The sequence below is a fragment of the Oncorhynchus tshawytscha genome, linkage group LG16 (assembly GCF_018296145.1).
Source record: "Oncorhynchus tshawytscha isolate Ot180627B linkage group LG16, Otsh_v2.0, whole genome shotgun sequence".
In the NCBI taxonomy this organism is placed as follows: domain Eukaryota; kingdom Metazoa; phylum Chordata; class Actinopteri; order Salmoniformes; family Salmonidae; genus Oncorhynchus; species Oncorhynchus tshawytscha.
The window spans coordinates 15,284,688-15,311,551 of NC_056444.1; the positions used below are offsets into that span (position 1 = coordinate 15,284,688).

At 46.1% G+C, this 26,864-nt stretch overlaps 1 protein-coding gene across 2 annotated transcripts; it reads left to right on the forward strand.

Moving 5' to 3' along the window:
* The first annotated feature begins 472 nt into the window (after nucleotides 1–472).
* On the forward strand, nucleotides 473–26,779 carry oplah (5-oxoprolinase, ATP-hydrolysing). 2 transcript variants are annotated; one of them, XM_042298815.1, is made up of 27 exons: nucleotides 473–662; nucleotides 2,646–2,901; nucleotides 3,125–3,316; nucleotides 4,554–4,668; nucleotides 5,480–5,603; nucleotides 7,646–7,841; nucleotides 8,036–8,200; nucleotides 9,642–9,781; nucleotides 10,310–10,377; nucleotides 12,756–13,072; nucleotides 15,417–15,529; nucleotides 16,649–16,819; nucleotides 17,204–17,341; nucleotides 17,465–17,603; nucleotides 17,814–17,926; nucleotides 18,370–18,521; nucleotides 22,507–22,667; nucleotides 22,878–22,979; nucleotides 23,097–23,271; nucleotides 23,616–23,800; nucleotides 23,955–24,101; nucleotides 24,432–24,566; nucleotides 24,860–25,009; nucleotides 25,126–25,283; nucleotides 25,422–25,582; nucleotides 25,741–25,838; nucleotides 25,994–26,779. In XM_042298815.1, the coding sequence occupies exons 2-27, from the start codon at nucleotides 2,731–2,733 to the stop codon at nucleotides 26,153–26,155; spliced, it is 3,948 nt and encodes a 1,315-aa protein (XP_042154749.1). In that variant the 5' UTR covers nucleotides 473–662; nucleotides 2,646–2,730; the 3' UTR covers nucleotides 26,156–26,779. The 2 variants fall into 2 exon arrangements, with proteins under 2 accessions (XP_042154749.1, XP_042154750.1); XM_042298816.1 differs by lacking the exon at nucleotides 2,646–2,901.
* The last annotated feature ends 85 nt before the right edge of the window (nucleotides 26,780–26,864 follow it).

The following is a 26,864-nucleotide window of genomic DNA, read 5'->3' on the forward strand; positions in this document are numbered from 1 at the left end:
AATTAGTCTTATGCATAGGGTGTAAGACAGATTGGTGGAAGTACAGTGTGGAATGATGGAGCTTCCACAGCTGCTCCTCAACTAAGTGAAACTAATGTCGGGCTGGTGTTTTTGCTGGTCCTGGCATGGTTCTGAGGCCCGTTCAGAAATCTTGCGCCCATGAACGTGCGGTGTCAAAGGACACTTTGATAATGACTCGGGTCGTGGGAAGCAGAAATAACATGTTGAAGGTTATTGTGGAGACTGAGGGTAACATATGTTACAGTAGAAATGGTTGTTGACATGCTGAATAATCTGAAGGGTGGAATCTTTCAGCATGACATATATCAAGTTTAATGGGGTAGGGGGTTAATTTTATTTTAATGGTAGTACAGAATTGGGCAGATCATAATTGATCGTATATTCCAGCACAGTAGGTGGCGTCATGCACGTAGCCTAAACGTTTGTTTGCGGACCGCCATGTCGAAGAAGTAGAGCCCAAAGGCAAAGGGGTGGAGTGTAGTCTTTAGTAAATTAGAAAACATACTGACGTTGGTAACCAGAGCAGAGATCTCCAGCATTGAGGTGAGAGTGAGGAAGGAGAACGGCAAAGGACGATAGACGACTGGCAAGGATTTGCGACACATCGGATCATCAGTGATAAACCCAGAGCAAGAAGACTCGTAAGTAGCCCTAAAGATCGGAAAATTACCCACTCAACTTTTGAAAACTGACCGAGAAAAATGTATTAAAGCCATGCCAACCTACCACTACACCGGCAGTACAAAGTGGTCGCTCGTGGATCAGTGACTTATGAACGACCTACATAAATGGGGCAATCCGTCATTTATGACCAAAGCAATTAGGATAATAATATAGTAATTGCTGCATTGATTTAGTCGAATGTATTTCTCATGACAGTTTTCTGTATGAATAGAATAGTGCACAATATTGCCGATTGATAAAGACTGCATGCCTGCGATACAAACTGCATCCGTCCTCACCAGACTGCTCTCCAGTTAGCGCTTCCTCGGCGTAGTCTTGTAAACACATAATATACATAATGGGCTATAATATTGTAATATGTGCAAAACCACTATTAAGTGCACTTATTTCTTCAAATCTTCTGGTAGCATATGGTATATATTTGCTGTGGCACATGCAGTAGTGGAACCACTGAAGACATCAAAACCATGAAATAACACACATGGAATCATGTAGTAACCAAAAAAGTGTTAAACAAATCAAAATATATTTTAGGTTCTTCAAAGTAGCCACCCTTTGTCTTGATAACAGCTTTGCACACTCTTGGCATTCTCTCAACCAGCTTCACTTGGAATGCTTTTCCAACTGTCTTGAAGGAGTAACCACATGCTGAGCACTTGTAGGCTGCTTTTCCTTCACTCTGTGGTCCCACTCATCCCAAACCATCTCAATTGGGTTGAGGCCAGGTCATCTGATGCAGCTCTCCATCACTCTCCTTCTTGGTCAAATAGCCCATACACAGCCTGGAGGAGTGTTTTGGGTCATTGTCCTGTCGAAAACAAAGAGCAAAACAGATGGGGTGGCGTATCACTACAGAATGCTGTGGTAGCCATTCTGGTTAAGTGTGCCATAAATTCTAAATAGTTCACAGACAGTGTCACCAACAAAGCTCCATCACACCTCCTCCTCCATGCTTCACAGTGGGAACCACACATGCAGAAATCATCCGTTCACCTACTCTGCGTCTCACAAAGACACGGAGGTTGAAACCAAAAATCAAACATTTGGACTCATCAGACCAAAGGATAGACTTCAACTGGTCTAATGTCCATTGCTCGTATTTCTTGGCCCAAGCACGTCTCTTCTTATTAGTGTCCATTAGTAGTGGTTTCTTTGCAGCAATTCAGCCATGAAGGTCTGATTCACACAGTCTCCTCTGAACAGTTGATGTTGGGATGTGTCTTACTTGAACTCTGTGAAGCATTTATTTGGGCTGCAATCTGAGGTGCAGTTAACTCTAATGAACTTATCCTCTGAAGTAGAGGTAACTCTGTGTCTTACTTCCCTTCCTTTCAGTCCTCATGAGAGCCAGTTTCATCATAGCGCTTGATGGTTTTTGCGAATGCACTTGATAAAACTTTCAAAGTTCTTGAAATGTTCCGCATTGACTGACCTTCATGTCTTAAAGTAATGATGAACTGTCGTTTCTCTTTACTTATTTGAGCTGTCCTTGCTGTAATATGGACTTGGTCTTTTTCTAAATAGGGCTATCTTCTTTATACCACCCTTACCTTGTCACAACACAACTGATTGGCTCAAACGCATTAAGAAGGAAAGAAATTCCACAAATTAACTCCTTAACAAGGCACACCTGTTAATTGAAATTCATTCCAGGTGACTACCTCATGAAGCTGGTTGAGAGAATGCCAAGAGTGTGAAAAGCTGTCATTAAGGCAAAAGGTGGCAACTTTGAAGAATCTAATATATAAAATAGATTTTGATTTAACATATAAAATAGATTTTGATTTAACACTTTTAACTACATGATTCCACATGTGTTATCACATAGTTATGATGTCTTCACTATTATTAAACAATGTAGAAAATAATAATAATAATAATTGAATGTGTAGGTGTGTTCAAACTTTTGACTGGTACTGTAAATATCTCTATCTCTCCAGAAACCAGATTACTGCATCTTGAGTGAGTAGTTTTGTCCAGGATTTCAGGAGCAGCAGTTCTCTGTCCATCCTTCATTTCTTCAGGATGACAGAGACTGAAGGGAAGTTTGACTTTGCTATCGACCGTGGTGGTACTTTCACCGACGTCTTTGCCCGATTACCTGACGGCCGGGAGAAGGTCCTGAAACTTCTGTCCCACGACCCCCAGAACTACAAAGACGCTCCAACTGAGGGGATCCGCAGGGTTCTGGAGGAGGTGAGACAGAACTCTGGGGAGAGGAATTAAAGGACTAAGGAATAGACCAATGAGAGAGAGGTAGTTTATGGAGAAATTAAGAGAGCCGGAAGAGTAGTTTTAGTTAAAGCTTGTGACAAGCTGAGATCAGACATGACGTCAGCAGACAAGAGGTAAACCAATGCTTAATGTGTGATCCTCTCTAACCCCCTCCTCCCCCCACTACATCCTGCTATGTTCACAGGAGACTGGGCAGGCATTTCCCAGGGAACAGCCTGTGGAGACATCCCTGATTGGCTGGATCAGGATGGGCACCACAGTGGCGACCAATGCCCTACTGGAGAGGCAGGGAGAGCGGACTGCCCTCCTGGTCACAAAGGGGTTCAAGGATCTGTTGCATATTGGCACCCAGGCCCGGCCAAAGCTCTTCGATTTGGTTAGTGCTTCTCTATGGAATGGAGACTGGGTTGATGCTACAGCACAATAGAGTTTTTGCTTTGAGGGCCCTTTGTTTGGGGTGGTGAGGTGGGGGTCATGTCCTGCCTTGTCGGAGACTGACACTAATGTATTGATGAATGAATGAATGCTGACTTGAACAATTTCATACCGGCCGTGCTAATGGGACGGTTAACTGAGAGCTGATTATACTATACGCAAGTGGCAGTCGGCACTTTTCCACTATGTTGCTTGGTAATGGAATAATGTACTCTCATCATTGAAGCGTTTCAAATGATTCAGTAATGTTTAGGTAGACTCTTTCACAACAAGTTTATACTAAGCCTACAAAGTTAGTAAGTGATTCTTTAAATTAGGATCTAATACTGCTTCAGATAAAGTCCCCAATTTATTGCATCAAGGGTTTGCGAGGCAGAGCTCACAATTGTCTCTGTTTCTTCAATGAATACTTTGACATTGTTCTACTGTGTATACGTGTTTAGTTGTGTTGTAATGGGAGTGTAAGGGTGCACATCTGGAGTGTATCACTGCTCCTCAGTAGGTCTGTGTGAGACCTGTTGGAACTACAGCTGCACCCTCCCATCTCCTGCTGGGCTCACAGTACAGACATGATGGTGGGCCTGTCAGGGAGCGCTAAGGGGTTGGGAGGGACGCAACAGGGACTGAATTAATACACTGTGCTTACTGGAAGATGTGTGGCAGCATAGAATGAAAAACACACATAGATGCATGTGCATAAACAAACACTCAGTGCAGACACGGAACATGCAGCTGTCTCAGAAAAACGGTTCCATGGGCAGTTAATGGGAGGATAGGTACACGCATGGGGGTTGGTCTTGGAGTTTGTCCCCAGACCTGTGTTCTACTGTTGGTCTGAGTAAACTTTGACTGTCGAAAAGGTCACTGTGGTGACATACTGACCGAGCATATATCCAATGATATTGCAACAGCTTTGTGCTGTCCGCTGCACCTTTGGGACCAGACCCTGCCCTCTGATCATTTTTAGTTGGAGGTCCTAAGGTTTATATGTAAGTGATGACTAATACCATTTCCCAACTTTTCCTTTTCTAGGACAGCCAGCTCTTACCCAATATCAACTTCTATCATGGATAGTCAATACTGAGTTGTTTTATTAAAATTATAAAGTTGGGAGTCTAGATTATTTGCAAGTTAGAGTAACTTAACACTCTTTGTGTGTGTGTGTGTGTGTGAGACAGGAGGTGGCTGTTCCAGACGTGCTGTATGAAGAGGTCATTGAGGTTGATGAGAGGGTTGTCCTTAGACAAGATGGCTGCCAGCTACCCAGGAAAGAACCCAAGCGTATTGTCACAGGTAACAGCACTACACAGGAGTAACTCAATAACATGCAGGCCTTCAGCTACACAGACTCCACTACACAGTGCATTCAGAAAGTATTCAGGTCCCCTGACTTTTTCCACATTTTGTTACATTACAGCCTAATTCTAAAGTTGATGAAATAATATTTCCCCCTCAATCTACACACAATACCCCATAATGACAAAGTGAAAACAGGTTGGAATATGAGGTTGAAATAATACTGTGAAAAGGAAGATTTAGTGTAAGAGCTGTTTGAAAAGACCGCCTGAAATGTTTGCCTGTTTGGGTGGAATTGTGGCCTGCCTGGTGACATCACCTCTCTGCCAATAACAGCACAATTTCAGTTTTTCCCTCCCCACTCAAACCACTCCCAGATAGTCTTAGTAAAATTCTTTCTTGAGAAATTGTTCTATGCTAAGAAGCTATTTTTGTTTATTTTTTACTATTGAGATAAAAACAGCTGCATTGGGTCTTTTACCATTTAGTCTATTACAATACCCATTTTACAATAAACTAATTATTACACAAATTTAAAAACAGAGAGTGCAGTATTCTTGACCATATCCTGCAAGATATGGAAATGATATGGATATGTTTCCTGCTCCTACTGAGGCACAGGCAATGACTGACAAGGAGAGCTTTTTCAACATATACAATTTTCAGATGCAAATTTCCCACAGGACTATTGCCTCCTGTATGTCAAGTTTATGACAGGTTTGAGTGGTAACTGCTTGGGTTAATAATTTGTATCCACACATACACATATACCTGTCCCTTACCTCTGCCCTGTGTCTCTGTCCTCCAGGCAGTACAGGGGACTCCCTGGAGGTGTGGCGTGAGCTGGACATGCAGCGTGTGGAGGACGATCTGAGAGGAGTCCTGTCCCGGGGGATCCACAGCCTGGCTGTTCTGCTGCTACACTCCTACACGTCAGTATACTTGCCAACCCAGACAGCAAGAGTTTCTCCCAGTTTACTATCTTTAAAGATTGTCGTTGTGTGTGTGTCTAATGCCTGGTGTCAGATTACCTGTTTTTCTTGGTGTTAGATCACTGTAGTAGATGTGGAAGGTCATGAACAGTCAGTCTGAGAAGGGTAGAGGAAGACTGGCCCTCTTCTCCTTCACTGCGCTTTTTCTCCTGCCATCTCGAAAGTTGAGTTTCTCTCCGTTGTTATATGCATTCTGTGAGTTTTCATTTATTGATTTACAGGGTTCTTTCTACTCCGTTTCAAACTGTAAAGTAATTTAAAGTCGCTGGATGTAAGTACATTGTAAAGGCACCTTCAGAACTGTCCGGCTTAATGCCAGGTCTGATAACCACATAACACACAACCTTTCAACAGGATGGAGAACACTGAAAGGCTTTTCAAGAAAACACTGTACGAGTTAATAAGTCAACTTTGTAGTTTGCCTCACAGTACTAAACTCAGCAAAAACAGAAACGTCCTCTCACTGTCAACTGCGTTTATTTTCAGCAAACTTAACATGTGTAAATATTTGTATGAACATAACAAGATTCAACAACTGAGACATAAACTGAACAACTTCCACAGACATGTGAATAACAGAAATGGAATAATGTTTCCCTGAACAAAGGGGGGTTCAAAATCAAAAGTAACAGTCAGTATCTGGTGTGGCCACCAGCTGCATTAAGTACTGCAGTGCATCTCCTCTTCATGGACTGCACCAGATTTGCCAGTTCTTGCTGTGAGATATTACCTCACTCTTCCAACAAGGCACCTGCAAGTTCCTGGACATTTCCTGGGGGAATGGCCCTACCCCTCACCCTCCAATCCAACAGGTCCCACCAGACGTGCTCAATGGGATTGAGATCCGGGTTCTTCGCTGGCCATGGCAGAACACTGACATTCCTGTCTTGCAGGATATCACGCACAGAACGAGCAGTATAGCTGGTAGCATTGTCATGCTGGAGGGTCATGTCAGGATGAGCCTGCAGGAAGGGTACCACATGAGGCAGGAGGATGTCTTCCCTGTAACGTACGGCGTTGAGATTGCCTGCAATGACAACAAGCTCAGTCCGATGATGCTGTGACACACTGCCCCAGACCATGATGGACCCTCTACCTCCAAATCAATCCCGTTCCAGAGTAAAGGCCTCGGTGTAACGCTCATTCCTTCGACGATAAACGCAAATCCGACCATCACCCCTGGTGAGACAAAACTGCGACTCGTCAGTGAAGAGCACTTTTTGCCAGTCCTGTCTGGTCCAGCAACAGTGGGTTTGTGCCCATAGGCAACGTTGTTGCCGGTGGTGTCTGGTGAGGACCTGCCTTATAACATACCTACAAGCCCTCAGTCCAGCCTCTCAGCCTATTGCGGACAGTCTGAGCACCGATGGAGGGATTGTGCGTTCCTGGTGTAACTCGGGCAGTTGCTATTCTGTACCTGTCCCGCAGGTGTGATGTTCAGATGTACCGATACTGTGCAGGTGTTTTTATACGTGGTCTGCCACTGCGAGGATGATCAGCTGTCCGTCCTGTCTCCCTGTAGAGCTGTCTTAGGCGTCTCACAGTATGGACATTGCCCTGGCCACATCTGCAGTCCTCATGCCTCCTTGCAGCATACCTAAGGCACATTCACTCAGATGAGCAGGGACCCTGGGAATCTTTCTTTTGGGGTTTTTCAGAGTCAGTAGAAAGGGCTCTTTAGTGTCCTAAGTTTTCATAACTGTGACCTTAATTGCCTACCGTCTGTAAGCTGTTAGTGTCTTAATGACCGTTCCACAGGTGCGTGTTTATTAATTGTTTATGGTTCATTGAACAAGCATGGGAAACAGTGTTCAAACCCTTTACAATGAAGATCTGTGAAGTTATTTGGATTTTCTTCGAATGATCTTTGAAAGACAGGGTCTTGAATAAGGGATGTTTCTTTTTTTGCTGAGTTCATATGTTGGACAGGAACATAATGGAATGAATCTGATGTGAGAAGTCTCTCTCTCTCTGTATGTCAGGTGGTCTGCCCATGAGAAGGCTGTTGGGTCATTGGCGCGCAGGCTGGGTTTCACCCAAGTGTCCCTGTCCAGTGAGGTCATGCCCATGGTGAGGGCAGTGCCACGTGGGTACACCGTATGCGCCGATGCCTACCTCACACCTAAAATCCGCCAGTACTTGAAAGGCTTCACCTCTGGCTTCAGAGGTGGACTGGAGGTTAGTCAGTGTTTTTGTAAATACATGTGTTTTGTTATGTTAACATAATGTTGTGTAGCTGTATTTACTGAGCACTCATAGGTGTGCAGAGAGATCATACTCTTGTGTCACTTTACATTCTGTATAGCTACACACCTTGAAAAGACTGCCTCTCCCAACCTCCTGTACTCCCTCCGCCTCTCTCTCAACTGTAGGGTGTGAGTGTTCTCTTCATGCAGTCTGATGGCGGTCTCACTCCCATGGAGCAGTTCTGTGGGTCCCGGGCTGTGCTGTCTGGGCCCGCAGGGGGGGTGGTGGGCTACGCCATCACCTCCTACAGCCAGACAGAGAACAAGCCCGTCATTGGGTTCGACATGGGGGTGAGGAGGAGCACAGGATGTAGTGGGGGGGGGGGCACAATAGAAAAGAAGGAAACGGTTAAAGGGGGGGAGGGGCCATATGCAGCCTATATAGCATGAGGACAGGGGAAGAGGGTAAAGGCGTCAGCATGCTTCTGTTAAGTTGGCGGCTAGCTGAAGTTGTCTAGATGAACTGAACGAGTGTACTCGCATAATCCCTTAAAAGACCTTCGCATGAAAAATGAGAAAAAAGCACAAATACTACTGTTTGTCCATGTTGAGACTCCGTAGCCAGTATACACTTTCTAGCAAAGAGTCTGAATTTTTCGAAGATGACTCACAAAATTGGTGATAAATTTTGACCTTTTTGCCGAGGATCTTAGTCGCGCATTTTTACATCCTAAAATGTTTGCCGTATTTCTCAATGAAAACATTTGCATGAAAATGAGTTGAATGACAACAAAGACTTTATTGAAGAATCCCTACTGTTGACCAATCATCAACAGATAGACTTTGACTACCTATCACGAGAATTAAGCTATCTCAATGGTTGAACTCAACTATCACTGAAGCTTTGTAAGGCTCTGGTTAATGAAGAATTAGACAAAGTCCCAGTCTGCAATAGATCAGTCTTTTTCAGAGAGTACTCTGTCTTCAAAATGAGAACATAATCTTTTTGTAGCACACACACACACAAATGAACTCACATCAGTAGAATCTCCACCTCTATTTGGTGGGCTGTATTTTTCCAAAGTTCACATACATTGTTTATCACACTTCTGCAACATGTTTCATCATCTTCTGCAAGCCATTTCTAACAGTTTTTCACCTCCCTAGTGTGGGGAGGCCTCTTTCCAGTTATTAGTTTCACCGTTATCACAAGTCGACAGTTCAGTTGTCCTTGAATGTCTCAACTATACCCTGCCCATATTGATAAAATAGTAACACAATGGCCTAGTCACACACATTATTGGATTATGACTCTAACACATTTCATACAATTATATGGTTTCAGGGTGGAATACTTTAGTCATTATCTTAAACATACAAATTCTTCTATCACTACTGACTTCGGCTTGCCTCCCGGGAAAAAAATAGTGTGCCTGAACAGCTGAAGTCCAAAACCAACGAAAACATCACAACATGTTGTCATAATATATGCACAAACTCTTCCAAATTGTTTCGGCTGGGAAGCATGCGGACGCCTTAAAGGGTGGCTGACTTTGAGAAGAGAGAGAGGTGTGAACTAAAGGGTTTAAAAGGAAACAATCATAGCAGAAAGCAGGAATGGTACTGATGGATGTTAGACAAAGGCTTCTTTGAAGCCCTCGATGACTAAATCTCACATTATTCACTAATACTGGGCTGAGGAAGTCCTAGTGTTCCATCATTTAGGGAAACTTGGGCTCTTTTACACTTCATGCCCCTAACAGCTACTCTGGGCCACTCTGTGCCCCCTTCAGGCACGTCTACAGATGTGAGTCGCTACGCGGGTCACTATGAGCACGTGTTTGAGGCCACCACGGCTGGCGTCACCCTGCAGGCCCCACAGCTAGACATCAACACCGTAGCAGCAGGCGGTGGCTCCCGCCTCTTCTTCAGGTCAGTCAGGACAACAGGTTCACACATAGTATGAATATGGACTTTCAGCATACTTTCAGCAAGGGGCGGCAGGGTAGCCTAGTGGTTAGAGCGTTGACAAGGTACAAATCTGTCGTTCTGCCCCTGAACAGGCAGTTAACCCACTGTTCCTAGGCTGTCATTGAAAATAAGAATTTGTTCTTAACTGACTTGCCTAGTTAAATAAAGGTTCAACAAAAAAAAATACTTTCAGCATACTGTATGTTTACATAGACTTCACTGTACACAGTCTGTTGCTTGGAGGTCTGGGAAGTATAATATCTATTTTCTCGTGTTTGTGATTTATGCTCAGACTGTTCTGCCATAGCTAAACCATTAACCCACAGTTACTACCTAGGAACTCATTAGACAAATATTGGATGGCAATGTATGACTTCCACAGAGAATGACTGTGTATGTGGTGGAAATCAATCTAGTCCAGTCAGTCTACAGGGAGGGAAATGTGACATTATAGTCATGACCCCTCAAATATCCCCTCTTTGTTCCCAGGTCAGGGATGTTTGTTGTGGGTCCAGAGTCAGCTGGTGCCCATCCAGGACCAGCCTGCTACAGAAAGGGTAGGAATTACTGCCCCTCACCCCGTCCCTCTCTCTCCCCCTCTCTCTGTCCCTCTCTCTGCCCCTCTCTCTGTCCCTCTCTCTGTCCCTCTCTCTGCCCCTCTCTCTGTCCCTGTCTCTGTCCCTCTCTCTGTCCCTCTCTCTGCCCCTCACCCCGTCCCTCTCTCTGTCCCTCTCTCTGTCCCTCTCTCTGTCCCTCACCCCGTCCCTCTCTCTGTCCCTCACCCCGTCCCTCTCTCTGTCCCTCTCTCTGTCCCTCTCTCTGCCCCTCACCCCGTCCCTCTCTCTGTCCCTCACCCCGTCCCTCACCCCGTCCCTCTCTCTGTCCCTCTCTCTGTCCCTCTCTCTGCCCCTCTCTCTGTCCCTCTCTCTGTCCCTCTCTCTGTCCCTCTCTCTGTCCCTCTCTCTGTCCCTCACCCCGTCCCTCTCTCTGTCCCTCTCTCTGTCCCTCTCTCTGTCCCTCACCCCGTCCCTCTCTCTGCCCCTCTCTCTGTCCCTCTCTCTGTCCCTCTCTCTCTGTCCCTCTCTCTGTCCCTCTCTCTGTCCCTCTCTCTGCCCCTCTCTCTGCCCCTCACCCGTCCCTCACCCCGTCCCTCTCTCTGTCCCTCACCCCGTCCCTCTCTCTGTCCCTCACCCCGTCCCTCTCTCTGTCCCTCACCCCGTCCCTCTCTCTGTCCCTCTCTCTGTCCCTCTCTCTGCCCCTCACCCCGTCCCTCTCTCCGTCCCTCTCTCTGTCCCTCACCCCGTCCCTCTCTCTGTCCCTCTCTCTGTCCCTCTCTCTGCCCCTCTCCCCGTCCCTCTCTCTGTCCCTCTCTCTGTCCCTCTCTCTGTCCCTCTCTCTGTCCCTCTCTCTGTCCCTCTCTCTGTCCCTCTCTCTGTCCCTCACCCCGTCCCTCTCTCTGTCCCTCTCTCTGTCCCTCTCTCTGTCCCTCTCTCTGTCCCTCTCTCTGTCCTCTCTCTGTCCCTCTCTCTGCCCCTCTCCTGTCCCTCCCTCCCCTCTCTGTCCCTCACCCCGTCCCTCTCACTGTCCCTCACCCCGTCCCTCTCTGTCCCTCTCTCTGTCCCTCACCCCGTCCCTCTCTCTGTCCCTCTCTCTGTCCCTCACCCCGTCCCTCTCTCTGTCCCTCTCTCTGCCCCTCACCCCGTCCCTCTCTCTGTCCCTCTCTCTGTCCCTCACCCCATCCCTCTCTCTGTCCCTCTCTCTGCCCCTCACCCCGTCCCTCTCTCTGTCCCTCTCTCTGCCCCTCACCCCGTCCCTCTCTCTGTCCCTCTCTCTGTCCCTCACCCCGTCCCTCTCTCTGTCCCTCACCCCGTCCCTCTCTCTGTCCTCTCTCTGTCCCTCACCCCGTCCCTCTCTCTGTCCCTCTCTCTGCCCCTCACCCCGTCCCTCTCTCTGTCCCTCACCCCGTCCCTCTCTCTGTCCCTCACCCCGTCCCTCTCTCTGTCCCTCTCTCTGTCCCTCACCCCGTCCCTCTCTCTGTCCCTCTCTCTGTCCCTCTCTGTCCCTCACCCCATCCCTCTCTCTGTCCCTCTCTCTGCCCCTCACCCCGTCCCTCTCTCTGCCCCTCACCCCGTCCCTCTCTCTGTCCCTCTCTCTGCCCCTCACCCCGTCCCTCTCTCTGTCCCTCACCCCGTCCCTCTCTCTGTCCCTCACCCCATCCCTCTCTCTGTCCCTCTCTCTGCCCCTCTCTCTGTCCCTCTCTCTGTCCCTCTCTCTGTCCCTCTCTCTGTCCCTCACCCCGTCCCTCTCTCTGCCCCTCTCTCTGTCCCTCACCCCGTCCCTCTCTCTGTCCCTCTCTCTGTCCCTCTCTCTGCCCCTCACCCCGTCCCTCTCTCTGTCCCTCACCCCGTCCCTCTCTCTGTCCCTCTCTCTGTCTCACACACATGCTCCTCTTCTTTCCTCTCCTTTTCTCTGTTGAATAGAGCTGTTACCCTTTTTCTCCCTGGTACAGATTTCTATCCTTAATCCTTTCCACTCAGTTAAATTAAAATGTACAGACATTTTAACATCTGTACGGCCGACGCTTTTTCCTCCCTGGTCCCTTTTCCCTACCCCATCTGTAGAAAGTTGGTGCGGCCGAGGGGGAAGGCTTAAAAAAGTTGGAATAACTCCCAAATTCCAACAGAAATGTGAGATTATGTAACAGCTCTGGATACAGCTCAAGTGAAGTACTGTAGTAACCTACAAAACCATTTAGTTTTCTCCTGGTACTGTTGGTATGGTATGACTCCTGATGTGGAAGTATGCTATTTATAGCATTGCCTATATTCTGAACACTTATGGTTTGGTAATACTACAGAGAAGACATCAATCTGTGAGTTGTAGTGTGGTCAAAGGTATGATGTAATGTCCAGGTATTCCTATATGATCTTCATAGGTGGTCCTCTGACTGTGACGGATGCCAACCTGGCTCTGGGCCGCCTGCTCCCCTCCTACTTCCCCAGGATCTTTGGTCCTGGAGAGGACGAGCCTCTGTCCAGTGAGGAAACCATGGAGCACTTCCAACAGCTCACCTGCGAGATTAACCACTTTCTCTACACCAACCAATCCCAGAGCAGCGCCAACGGAAGCGCCCATTCAAGCAACAGCAGGGTCATGAGCGGCAAATCAGAGATGAGCATGGAGGAGGTTGCTATGGGTTTTATCAGAGTGGCCAACGAGGCCATGTGTCGTCCCATCAGAGCACTGACACAGGTATTGATGGGAGAGATTATATTGATGTTTTTTTGTGTAGTATGGTGTTTCACTAGAGACATTAGTTGAAATACTTGAATTAGTCCCATTTTCACATTCAAAATAAGCAGCGGAGTTTGTTGTTAGACTACAGCAGCAGAGTTTGTTGTTAGACTACAGCAGCGGAGTTTGTTGTTAGACTACAGCAGTGGAGTTTGTTGTTAGACTACAGCAGTGGAGTTTGTTGTTAGACTACAGCAGTGGAGTTTGTTGTTAGACTACAGCAGCGGAGTTTTTGTTGTTAGACTACAGCAGTGGAGTTTGTTGTTAGACTACAGCAGTGGAGTTTGTTGTTAGACTACAGCAGTGGAGTTTGTTGTTAGACTACAGCAGTGGAGTTTGTTGTTAGACTACAGCAGTGGAGTTTGTTGTTAGACTACAGCAGTGGAGTTTGTTGTTAGACTACAGCAGCGGAGTTTGTTGTTAGACTACAGCAGCGGAGTTTGTTAGACTACAGCAGCAGAGTTTGTTGTTAGACTACAGCAGCGGAGTTTGTTGTTAGACTACAGCAGCGGAGTTTGTTGTTAGACTACAGCAGCGGAGTTTGTTGTTAGACTACAGCAGCGGAGTTTGTTGTTAGACTACAGCAGCGGAGTTTGTTAGACTACAGCAGCGGAGTTTGTTGTTAGACTACAGCAGCGGAGTTTGTTGTTAGACTACAGCAGTGGAGTTTGTTGTTAGACTACAGCAGCGGAGTTTGTTGTTAGACTACAGCAGTGGAGTTTGTTGTTAGACTACAGCAGTGGAGTTTGTTGTTAGACTACAGCAGTGGAGTTTGTTGTTAGACTACAGCACTACAGCAGTGGAGTTTGTTGTTAGACTACAGCAGCGGAGTTTGTTGTTAGACTACAGCAGCAGAGTTTGTTGTTAGACTACAGCAGCGGAGTTTGTTGTTAGACTACAGCAGCGGAGTTTGTTGTTAGACTACAGCAGCGGAGTTTGTTGTTAGACTACAGCAGCGGAGTTTGTTAGACTACAGCAGCGGAGTTTGTTAGACTACAGCAGCGGAGTTTGTTAGACTACAGCAGCGGAGTTTGTTGTTAGACTACAGCAGCGGAGTTTGTTGTTAGACTACAGCAGCGGAGTTTGTTGTTAGACTACAGCAGCGGAGTTTGTTGTTAGACTACAGCAGCGGAGTTTGTTAGACTACAGCAGCGGAGTTTGTTGTTAGACTACAGCAGCGGAGTTTGTTGTTAGACTACAGCAGCGGAGTTTGTTGTTAGATTACAGCAGCGGAGTTTGTTAGACTACAGCAGCGGAGTTTGTTAGACTACAGCAGCGGAGTTTGTTAGACTACAGCAGCGGAGTTTGTTAGACTACAGCAGCGGAGTTTGTTGTTAGACTACAGCAGCGGAGTTTGTTGTTAGACTACAGCAGCGGAGTTTGTTGTTAGACTACAGCAGTGGAGTTTGTTGTTAGACTACAGCAGCGGAGTTTGTTAGACTACAGCAGCGGAGTTTGTTGTTAGACTACAGCAGCGGAGTTTGTTGTTAGACTACAGCAGCGGAGTTTGTTGTTAGACTACAGCAGCGGAGTTTGTTAGACTACAGCAGCGGAGTTTGTTGTTAGACTACAGCAGCGGAGTTTGTTGTTAGACTACAGCAGTGGAGTTTGTTGTTAGACTACAGCAGTGGAGTTTGTTGTTAGACTACAGCAGTGGAGTTTGTTGTTAGACTACAGCAGCGGAGTTTGTTGTTAGACTACAGCAGTGGAGTTTGTTGTTAGACTACAGCAGCGGAGTTTGTTGTTAGACTACAGCAGCGGAGTTTGTTGTTAGACTACAGCAGCGGAGTTTGTTAGACTACAGCAGCGGAGTTTGTTAGACTACAGCAGCGGAGTTTGTTAGACTACAGCAGCGGAGTTTGTTGTTAGACTACAGCAGCGGAGTTTGTTGTTAGACTACAGCAGCGGAGTTTGTTGTTAGACTACAGCAGCGGAGTTTGTTGTTAGACTACAGCAGCGGAGTTTGTTAGACTACAGCAGCGGAGTTTGTTGTTAGACTACAGCAGCGGAGTTTGTTGTTAGACTACAGCAGTGGAGTTTGTTGTTAGACTACAGCAGCGGAGTTTGTTAGACTACAGCAGCGGAGTTTGTTGTTAGACTACAGCAGCGGAGTTTGTTGTTAGACTACAGCAGCGGAGTTGTTGTTAGACTACAGCAGCGGAGTTTGTTGTTAGACTACAGTAGTGCTCTGATGTTGCTGATAATTCCACCATTCCATGTTCAACAGAAGTTTCTGCTGCCTTTTCCAAAGACTCTCGCTCTCTCTCCCCCTATTGCTTGCCCTCTCTGTCTTTCTGTGTAGGCTAAGGGACATGACACCTCTCAGCATGTGTTGGCATGTTTCGGTGGAGCAGGTGGGCAACATGCGTGTGCCATCGCACAAGCTTTAGGTATGAAGACCGTCTTCATTCACAAGTGAGTCCTATTTCCTGTCTACACATGTCTGAGTAGGGAGTCCTGTTTCCTGTCTACACATGTCTGAGTAGGGAGTCCTGTTTCCTGTCTACACATGTCTGAGTAGGGAGTCCTGTTTCCTGTCTACACATGTCTGAGTAGGGAGTCCTGTTTCCTGTCTACACATGTGGTTGTGTATTCCAAAGAGGGACAGATGGAGAAAGTGAGGGTGAGCGAGAGAGGCTGGCATGAAAATGCTAGGCTTGTTGTTGGTTCCTTTCGCGATGTCATTTGACAGTTTGATTCGTTACTGTACATTTTACATTTACATTTGAGTAATTTAGCAGAAGCTCTTATCCAGAGAGATTTAGGGCATTCAGCTAGGTGGGACACCCTCAGTCATAATAAGTACATTTTCCTCAATAAAGTAGCTAACAGTCAGTGCTAGTAAGGGGAAAAGTCGAGTGCGAGTGAATCTTATTCAATTATTCACAGCTGTAATGGCTGCCAAAGGTGCTTTCACCTAGTGTTAGCTCTGGGCTGTGAAGACTTACACAATCAAAACATCTTTGTTTCTTTATTGTTTGTTATCTATAACTTTCTTTCACTTTGTAAATGTGTAGTAGGTTGTGTATATCTCTCTAGAAAAAAAAATGTAATCGAATCCCTTTGTAGATAAGGCAGCAAAATGTGAAGACTGCAAGGAGTGTGTATACTTTCACTAGACGCTGTGTATTATAGTGTAGAAGTTGGCGTTAGGTACATTTCCCTTCTCTCACCCTTAGATGAAATGAGTGCTGAGAGATTAGTGCTTTTTAAAGTCGATTCGAAGAAAAAAACATCACTTTTCGACTTCAGTTGCAATAAAACATAAAAAAATATATATTGTGAATGATTTGATTTCTCTCTAGAGAAGCGGCATGTTGGGCTCACAAAAAAATAAAAAAATAAATTGAATTCAAGTAATTGAAACGACGTCGGTCAGTTAGTTGTTTAATAACAAAAAATAAATAAATAGGTTAATCGCTCAGCACTAGATTAAATAAAACTCAATCAATGTTCCTCCTTCTCTTTAGGTGTTACACAAGTTTATTGAAAAATAAAATAGTACATCTCTCCATCCGTCTCTCTCTCTCCCAGGTACAGTGGTGTGTTGTCGGCCTACGGCCTGGCGCTGGCTGATGTGGTGGAGGAGGTCCAAGAGCCGTGCTCTCTGCAGTATAACCCTCGCTCCTTCTCTGAGCTGGACCACAGGGTGGAGCAGCTGACCCAGCGTTGTACAGAGACCCTGAGAGACCGCGGCTTCAGCAGGTCAGACACATGAGCACTCACACACACACACACACTCTTTTCAATCGTCTGGGTTCTATAATTAAGAAATACTGCCCGAGGAGGTGTGGTATATGGCCAATATACCACGGTTAAGGGCTGTTCTTATGCACAACGCTATGCAGAGTGCCTTGATACAGCCTTTAGCCGTGGTATATTGGCCATATACCACAAACCCCTGAGATGCCTTATTGCTATTATAAACGGGTTACCAACATAATTAAAACAGTGAAAAGTCATTTTGGGTCATAACGGTGGTATACAGTCTGATATACCACAGCTTTAAGCCAATCAGCATTCAGGGCTCAAACCACCGGTTATAATTAAGAAGGAACCAATGCTTTCTTGTCTCTCTTTCTCTCTCAGCTCTCAGATAACCACTGAGGTTTTCCTCCACCTGCGTTACGAGAAAACAGACTGTGCTCTTATGGTGACAGCCACAGGTTACCCCGGCAACTCTCGGTCTTGTAAGTCAGGGGACTTCCGTAGTGCCTTCACTAAGCGGTGAGCACATGAACCTTTCCCCTCACTCCTTCATGTTCCTTCATGATAACAACCAATGATCTTACATCTACAACCATCTCACGGAGCCCTCATGTTCCCTCTCTCCCTCTCTCTCCTTCCCAGCTACCTGCAGGAGTTTGGCTTCACCATCCCAGACCGGCCAATCATGGTGGATGACATCAGAGTCAGGGGCTCTGGGAAGTCCGGAATCAAATCTGTGACCAACACCAAGATGGGATCTGGAATTCTCAAAGCCACTACGGTAAAGAGATTAGTATTTGGAGGGTCACAAATCATCACAAGCATGGTTTCCTTACTGTACATCTCAAAGTAATGTCACTTTTTTCACCTGTGTTTACGGGGCTGTGAATACAGTCTCCTTTTATGTGAGTAACAAGTAGTATTACAGTATATTTAATGTATGGCTCCATCCTGGGATCCTCACAAATATATCCTAATTTCCATCCCTAAGATAACCAAGTGTTACTTTGAGGATGGTTACCTGGATACAAGTGTTTACCTGTGGGAGGAGTTGCCATGTGACCACAATATCCCCGGTCCAGCCATCATCATAGACAAGAACAGGTGTGTATTTGTCATGCTGTATCACTTAAGTGTCAGGAAGGGAGAAGGGACAAGGTACAAGGCTACCTTGGAGTATTTACAAATAATGACATTGCAAATACCAAATTCAGATTAGTTTTCAAGCCTAAAATAGCCACTGAATTACACCCGTTGGGTTAGATGATGCTGGCATTCTATAGCCCGGTGGTTCTCAATCCTGGTCCTGGGGACCTAAAGGGGTGACCATTTTTGTTTTTGCCCTGGGCACTACACACCTGATTCAAATCATCAACTCTTCATCAGGCTTTGATGATTTGAATCAGGTATGTAGTGCTAGAGCAAAAATATTTTTTGTTTGCCCCTTTGGGTCCTCAGGACCAGGAATGAGAACCACTGCTATAGACCAGAGTAATGTCCTCTGTAAGTACTGTTTTAGATGCTGTCATTGGGTTGTTTCTTCCCAGCACCATCCTGGTGGAGCCCAGCTGTGTGGCCCATCTGACAGAAGGGGGTGATGTGTGCATCGCTGTGGGCTCCGACCCCCACTGCCTCCTGGGAACTGAACTCAACACTGTGCAGCTGTCCATCTTCTCCCATCGCTTCATGAGCATCGCAGGTACGTTAGTACCCAGGGAGGAGGGACCGAGGGAGGGGGATGGGAAAGATGGGGAGGATAGTGTGAAAACGGATAGAGGAGAACCGGTGGATAGCTGAGAGGGAAATGGATGGGAGTCGAGGATGCAGAAGAATGAGGGTTAGGGAGTGTCAAACGTGTCATGGAGAAAATCATTGCCATTTACAGTTGAAGTCGGAAGTTTATACACCTTAGCCAAATACATTTAAACTCAGTTTGTCACAATTCCTGACATTTAATCCAAATCCCCTGTCTTAGGTCAGTTAGGATCACCACTTTATTTTAAGAATGTGAAATGTCAGAATAATAGTAGAGAGAATGATTTGTTTCAGCTTTTATTTCTTTCATCACATTCTCAGTGGGTAGGAAGTTTACATACACTCAATTAGTATTTGGTAGCATTGCCTTTAAATTGTTTAACTTGGGTCAAACATTTCGGGGAGCCTTCCACAAGCTTCCCACAATAAGTTCTGGCAGAGCTGGTGTAACTGAGTCAGGTTTGTAGGCTTCCTTGCTCGCACACGCGGTTTCAGTTCTGCCTACAAATGTTCTATAGGATTGAGGTCAGGGCTTTGTGATGGCCACTCCAATACCTTGACTTTGTTGTCCTTAAGCTATTTTGCCACAACTTTGGAAGTATGCTTGGGGTCATTGTCCATTTGGTAGACCCATTTGCGACCAAACTTTAACTTCCTGTCTGATGTCTTGAGATGTTGCTTCAATATATCCATATAATTTTCCATCCTCATGATGCCATCTATTTTGTGAAGTGCACCAGTCCCTCCAGCAGCAAAGCACCCCCATGATGCTGCCACCCCCATGCTTCATGGTTGGGATGGTGTTCTTCGGCTTGCAAGCCTCCCCTTTTTTCCTCCAAACATAACAACGGTCATTATGGCCAAACAGTTATATTTTTGTTTCATCAGACCTGAGGACATTTCTCCAAAAAGTCTTTGTCCTCATGTACAGTTGCAAACCGTAGTCTGGCTTTTTTATGGCATTTTGGAGCAGCGGCTTCTTCCTTGCTGAGCGGCCTTTTCAGGTTATGTCAATATAGGACTCGTTTTACTGTGGATATAGATACTTTTGTACCTGTTTCCTCCAGCATCTTCACAAGATCCTTTGCTGTTATTCTGGGATTGATTTGCACTTTTCGCACCAAAGTCTCTAGGAGACAGAACGCGTCTCCTTCCTGAGCGGTATGACGGCTGCGTGGTCCCATGGCGTTTATACTTGCGTACTATTGTTTGTACAGTCGTGGCCAAAGGTTTTGAGAATGACAAATATTAATTTCCACAAAGTTTGCTGCCTCAGTGTCTTTAGATATTTTTGTCAGATGTTACTATGGAATACTGAAGTATAATTATAAGCATTTCATAAGTGTCAAAGGCTTTTATTGACAATTACATGAAGTTGATGCAAAGAGTCAATATCTGCAGTTTTCAAGACTTCTGCAATCCGCCCTGGCATGCTGTCAATTAACTTCTGGGCCACATCCTGACTGATGGCAGCCCATTCTTGCTGTCACGTTTCTTCAAAATCGAACCCAGAAGCAGACCAGGACAAGGAGAGTAGGAAGAAGGTGAGTATTTATTTACAAGTGAATGTGAATGGGTAGCTATATCCAGGTGGCGTAGCGGGCAGCGGTGGTGAGTTGATGGGAGTAAATAGGTGGATCCAATGGGGAAGCGGAATCCTCCGACGACCAGGCGGGAATGGGGTAAATGATCCGGGTGAGTAACTGAAGACAGAACAAACGGAGGTAAGTTTAAGGCAAGCAATACGTAAAAAACAACAAAACAAATTCTATCCAACTTGAGGCTGATACTATGGCACAACATACTGTTCATGGCTAACAATCCGGTAGGGAATGGATGTCAGGTCCGGGCTTATGAAGAGGAGAGATGATGATCAGGACCAGGTGTGCAGATAGCTGATGGGATACAGGTGCGGGTAATCAGAACTCCCAACTGGCTACATTGCCCAGCAACCAGACAGGGTGCGTTCCAGGACGCCGGAAAAAACACTCCAGGACAGAACACAGGCTAAAAACAGACTCAGGAAACGGGATTCGTGACACTTGCATAATCAATGCTTGGAGTTTGTCAGAATTTGTGAGTTTTGTTTGTCTACCCGCCTCTTGAGGATTGACCACAAGTTCTCAATGGGATTAAGGTCTGGGGAGTTTCCTGGCATGGAACCATAATTATTGATGTTTTGTTCCCCAAGCCACTTAGTTATCACTTTTGCCTTATGGCAAGGTGCTCCATCATGCTGGAAAAGGCATTGTTCGTCACCAAACTGTTCCTGGATGGTTGGGAGAAGTTGCTCTCGGAGAATGTGTTGGTACCATTCTTTATTCATGGCTGTGTTCTTAGGCAACATTGTGAGTGAGCCCACTCCCTTGGCTGAGAAGCAACCCCACACATGAATGGTGTCAGGGTGCTTTACTGTTGGCATGACACAGGACTGATGGTAGCGCTCACCTTGTCTTCTCCGGACAAGCTTTTTTTCCGGATGCCCCAAACAATCAGAAAGGGAATTCATCAGAGAAAATGACTTTACCCCAGTCCTCAGCAGTCCAATCGCTGTACCTTTTGCAGTCTGTCCCTGATGTTTTTCCTGGAGAGAAGTGGCTTCTTTGCTGCCCTTCTTGACACCAGGCCATCATCCAAAAGTCTTTGCCTCACTGTGCGTGCAGATGGACTCACACCTGCCTGCTGCCATTCCTGGTGCAAGCACTGTACTGGAGGTGCCCCGATCCCACAGCTGAATCAACTTTAGGAGACGGTCCTGGCGCTTGCTGGACTTTCTTGGGCGCCCTGAAGCCTTCTTCACAACAATTGAACCGCTTTCTTTGAAGTTCTTGATGATCCGATAAATGGTTGATTTAGGTGCAGTCTTACTGGCAGCAATATCCTTGCCTGTGAAGCCCTTTTTGTGCAAAGCAATGATGACGACACGTGTTTCCTTGCAGGTAACCATGGTTGACAGACGAAGAACAATGATTCCAAGCACTACCCTCCTTTTTGAAGATTCCAGTCTGTTATTCGAACTTAATCAGCATGACAGAGTGATCTCCAGCCTTGTCCTCGGCAACACTCACACCTGTGTTAGCAAGAGAATCACTGACATGATGTCAGCTGGTCCTTTTGTGGCAGGGCTGAAATGCAGTGGAAATATTTTGGGGGGGATTCAGTTCATTTGCATGGCAAAGAGGGACTTTGCAATTAAATGCAATTCATCTGATTACTCTTCATAACATTTTGGAGTATATGCAAATATCATACAAACTGAGGCAGCAGACTTTGTGAAAAGTAATATTTGTGTCATTCGAAAAACTCTTGGCCACGACTGTACAGATAAACGTTGTACCTTCAGACGTTTGGAAATTGCTCCCAAGGATGAACCAGACTTGTGGAGGTCTACAATTTTTTTTCTGAGGTCTTGGCTGATTTCTTTTGATTTCCCCATGATGTCAAGCAAAGAGGCACTGAGTTTGAAGGTAGGCCTTGAAATGCATCTACAGGTACACCTCCAATTGACTCAAATTATGTCAATTAGCCTATCAGAAGCTTCTAAATCCATGACATAATTTTCTGTCATTTTCCAAGCTGTTTAAAGGCACAGTCAACTTAGTGTATGTAAACTTCTGACCCACTAGAATTGTGATACAGTGAATTATAAGTTAAATAATCTGTCTGTAAACAATTGTTGGAAAAATGACTTGTGTCATGCACAAAGTAGATGTCCTAACCGTCTTGCCAGAACTATAGTTTGTTAACAAGACATTTGTGGAGTGGTTGATACACTTAGGTCATTAAAACCTGTTTATGTAAACGTCCAACTTCAACTGTACCATTGCCATTTAAGTAACAGAAAGGTAACTAACTGAAAACAGCAAACCACCACTGTAAGTTTTCCCTGAAATCTCCATTAAATGCCCCATTGTCTCATGCATCTACAGAACAGATGGGCAGAGTGCTCCAGAGAACCTCCATCTCCACCAACATCAAGGAGCGTCTGGACTTTTCCTGTGCTGTGTTTGGTCCTGACGGAGGCCTGGTGTCCAACGCACCACACATCCCTGTTCACCTGGGAGCCATGCAGGAGACCGTCCAATACCAGGTCTGGACGATCACTGCAAGCATGACAATTCACTGCTTTAACAATCTATTCAAACATGACAATTCACTGCTTTAACAATCTATTCAAAGTCTGCAAAACATACTAAGCAAGTATTTGGGGAATTGGAGACATTCTCACACTAAGCCAGGAAGAGTATATTGTCATGTCTCTCTGTCCCGCTTTCCTTATTTCTATCCTTGTCATCTACAGATCAAATCCATAGGGAGCATCATTAAAGAGGGTGATGTGATTCTGAGTAATCATCCATGTGCAGGAGGCAGTCACCTCCCTGACCTCACTGTCATCACTCCGGTGAGTTTCACTGATAATAGTCCCTAGAAACATGAGGTGGAGTCGGGGGCCTGGAGCCCGGGGTGGGGGGGCCTGGAGCCCCTTATCACTATATATCGCGCTCTCTGTCCCTCTCAGGTGTTCAGGAGTGGTGTGAGTGGGCCAGTGTTCTTTGTGGCCAGTAGGGGGCACCATGCAGACATCGGGGGGATTACCCCAGGCTCCATGCCCCCCCACTCCACCTCCCTGCAGCAGGAGGGTGCTGTCTTCACCTCCTTCAAACTGGTCACTGCTGGAGTCTTCCAGGAGGAGGGTGAGGAAATTCTACGGAGAGGAACCCTTATGAAAGGGAGAGCCAATATGTTGTAATATCTGCTTGGCACTGGCAGTTATTGAGATAGAGTGTGTTGTTATCAGTTGGCTGTATAATGTGTTGTAGCCAGGAGATGTTGGTAGCAGTGGCTTTCAGTGTAAAGCTATAGTCACAATAGGATATGTTGAGATTCACTAAACACACCATGAGACTTGTCTGACTGGCTTAAATCCTAGGAATTCAAAGCACTCCAGGAATCTGTTTTGAAATAACGTTTCCATGGCATTGTACTGATCTTTCTTTCTCTCTCTCTCTCGCTTTATTTCTTTCTCCTCCTTTGTCAGCTGTAACTGAAGCCCTCATGGCTCCGGCTCAGTACCCAGACTGCTCTGGGACTCGCAATCTCCATGACAACCTGTCAGACCTGCGAGCTCAAGTGGCAGCCAATCAGCGAGGGAGCACGCTGGTGGGGGAGTTGATTGACAGCTATGGGCTGGCTGTGGTGCAGGCCTACATGGGGTACATCCAGGTGAGGAGGACGTCACTGTGAGATGCTTCTTTCAGTTGGGCTGTATTGTATTAGCTTTATTTGGATTCTAAGGTCATATCACATTATAAACGGAGTGGTCAGCATTCCTGTTCAGGTGTTTGTCTTTGTGTAATGTGTGTGTGTGTGATTCCAGACCAATGCAGAGCTGGCGGTGAGAGACATGCTGAAAGAGTTTGCCCATTGCCGGCAGAAACAGACGGGCTCCTTGGAGGTGGAGGCAGAGGACTTCATGGACGATGGAACACCAATCAGATTGCGGGTCCAGATTAATGAGAACGAAGTGGGTGGAGATCTAATACTACCCATCTAGCATGGCTGGGGCGCCAGATCTGTTTGTACTGGAGCAAACTCCTCTTGCTCTTTCGTGTTTGTCAGGCCTACGAATACGAGAGAAGTGTTGGTTGAAATAGACAGATCTGGCAACCAGTGTGCTACCCACCATCAAAGACTGGGCAACAACTACTGTTAATGTTAATCAACATTACTGCTCCTTTCTCGTTCCCACTATCCCTCTCTCTCTCTCATTCTCTTTATCCCTCGTTCTCTATCCCTTGATCCCTCTCTCTCTGTCGTTCTCTCTATCCCTGTATCTCGCTATCGTACCTCCCAGGGCAGTGCAGTGTTTGACTTCACAGGGACGGGGACAGAGGTGTGGGGGAACTGCAACGCCCCTCGTGCCATCACCTTCTCTGCCCTCATCTACTGCCTGCGCTGCATGGTGGGCCAAGACATCCCCCTCAACCAGGTCAGACACCGTTCACATTCTCAATCTACCACAGAACAAAGTCAGTAATGGGAAACATATGCTAGGACCTCTGGTGGGGGATCATGGATACTGCAACGTTGAAGTTTGGGCTCAGTATACCAACAGCTTTAGGTTTCTTTTGTATGGAAGAGTTGTCCTTTAGGTGATATGATCACTTCTAATGACATGTCTGCACTGAATGCAGAATGTGGCAACATAATAATAATATTATTATGATATGTGAAACAGTCTCTCTATATGGAGAATGTATTAATTAAACCACTGTCTCTCAGGGCTGTCTCACTCCAATCAAGGTCATCATTCCCAGCGGCTCCATTCTCCAGCCTTCCCAGAATGCCGCTGTCGTGGGGGGGAATGTGTTGACGTCACAGCGGGTGGTTGATGTCATCTTCCGTGCCTTCGAGGTCTGCGCTGCCTCACAGGTAGGAGAGAGAGCTGCTACTGGAGAGTCCTGCTACAGTTCCAGATGGAGCAATAGTCTTGATGTTTGAGTGTTACCAGCCCTCCCTCTCTCGTTTCTTCTCTCTCACTCACTCAGGGCTGCATGAACAATGTGACTTTCGGCAGCGAGGGGAGCGGTTACTACGAGACGGTTGCCGGGGGAGCAGGTGCTGGTCCAGGCTGGACTGGGCGGAGTGGTGTCCACAGTCACATGACTAACACACGCATCACCGACCCAGAGATTCTGGAGAAGAGGTGGGTGGAGGATTTATAATAGAGGCTTTAACCTTCTACAGTGAGAAAGGCAATGCCTTAACATTCAGTTCCATTGTAGTTGTCTTTAACCTAGTTGGCTAGCAATAATTTCTTCTGTCCTGTTGATCTGATTCTCAGGTACCCTGTGGTTCTGGAGCACTTCTCCCTGCGGCCTGGCTCGGGGGGTGCAGGGGAGTACCGTGGGGGCGACGGGGTGATCCGGAAGCTCCTGTTCAGGAATAAGGTGGTCCTGTCAGTTCTGACAGAGAGGCGCTCCACCCGACCCTATGGTCTCCATGGTAATCTCTCACCTATGACCTCTCCAATGACCTTTATTAGTATGATAATGTCTGTGTAGTTTTGATTGAGTAGCTGTCTGTTGTTTTGTACCGCCATGTCTTCTAGTCATAAAATCTTCTATGGTTTGTTGTTCATTGTATTCTGTTCTCTCTCTTAGGGGGTGACTGTGGGGCATCAGGCCTGAACCAGCTCCACAGAGCAGATGGAAGGGTTCTCAACCTGGGGGCCAAGACCACTGTGAGCCTGGAACCTGGGGTGAGACTATACTACTGTCATGTCTGTCGGAGTTTTGTCTGTGTGGGCCTATTGGTGTGGTGTACTGCCCACTATGGGCCTGTTAGTGTTCTTGCATTGTACTCGTCTTGTCTTTTGATTACCAAACTGTCCATCTATGTGTTTCTGTGTTGCAGGATATGTTTTGCCTGTACACACCTGGTGGAGGTGGATATGGTGAGGAAGACAAGCAAACAGCTGGGGCTGGAAGACTCCTTAAAAAGCGCAGGCGCTTCAATGACAACTTCTCTGAGAGGGGCAGTGTGTTTGAGTATCGCATGGCACAGGAGGGTGTATGAAGACAGGCGACAGGCCACGGCTGGAGGGGAAAGAGACCTAGAAAAACAGTTCCACTAAGATGAGATGTGCTGAGAAACTCCGCCAAAGATGGAGACAACGATGAAGGCTGGAGAAAGCATTTAAAATGCTAATGCATTCATGTCCCGTTTTTAGGCCTTGAACAATGCTTTTTTTCATGTCTGTAGTCAACAACCCATACTATGGAGTTTAAAAGGATGCTAGTGGTATGTCCTTTACAGTACTTTTGAGTTTGCACAGAGACAAACATGGAAATTGTTTCACCGGTAGGGGAGTTAATGAAACAAGTTTAATCCTCTGAAGACAGTAAACCTTTAGGCCTAGATTCATTCAGGTCAAGGGTTAACCTGACCTGTGTCAACAGTATCGTTTGTTGTATTTTCCTTTAAGCTTAGGCAGTGTGTTAAAGCTATCTGTAGACATCTAGTCTGCCTCTCACCACAACTGATTAGAAACCGGATGTAAAAGCAACACTAGATTATACAGTTGTATGGCTTCAAGGGTGTTAACTAACTAGACTTGAAACATTACTCTTCAAATCTGTTGATTTAACGAAGACTAGCCGACCTTTGGATCAGATGGATACAGTAAATCGCTGCATTGGATTTGTTCTGTGTGGAACTTTGACTTTCATTCCATTATTATACAACTAGTTTGGAGATGAATACATGCAGTTGTGATACCAATTGA

Coding starts and splice junctions, on each gene's coding strand:
- oplah (XM_042298815.1), top strand. CDS start 2,731: ATGACAGAGACTGAAGGGAAGTTTGACTTTGCTATCGACCGTGGTGGT. Junction 17,927..18,369: donor ATCATCATAGACAAGAACAG/GTGTGTATTTGT, acceptor GTTTCTTCCCAG/CACCATCCTGGTGGAGCCCA. Junction 18,522..22,506: donor TCGCTTCATGAGCATCGCAG/GTACGTTAGTAC, acceptor ATGCATCTACAG/AACAGATGGGCAGAGTGCTC.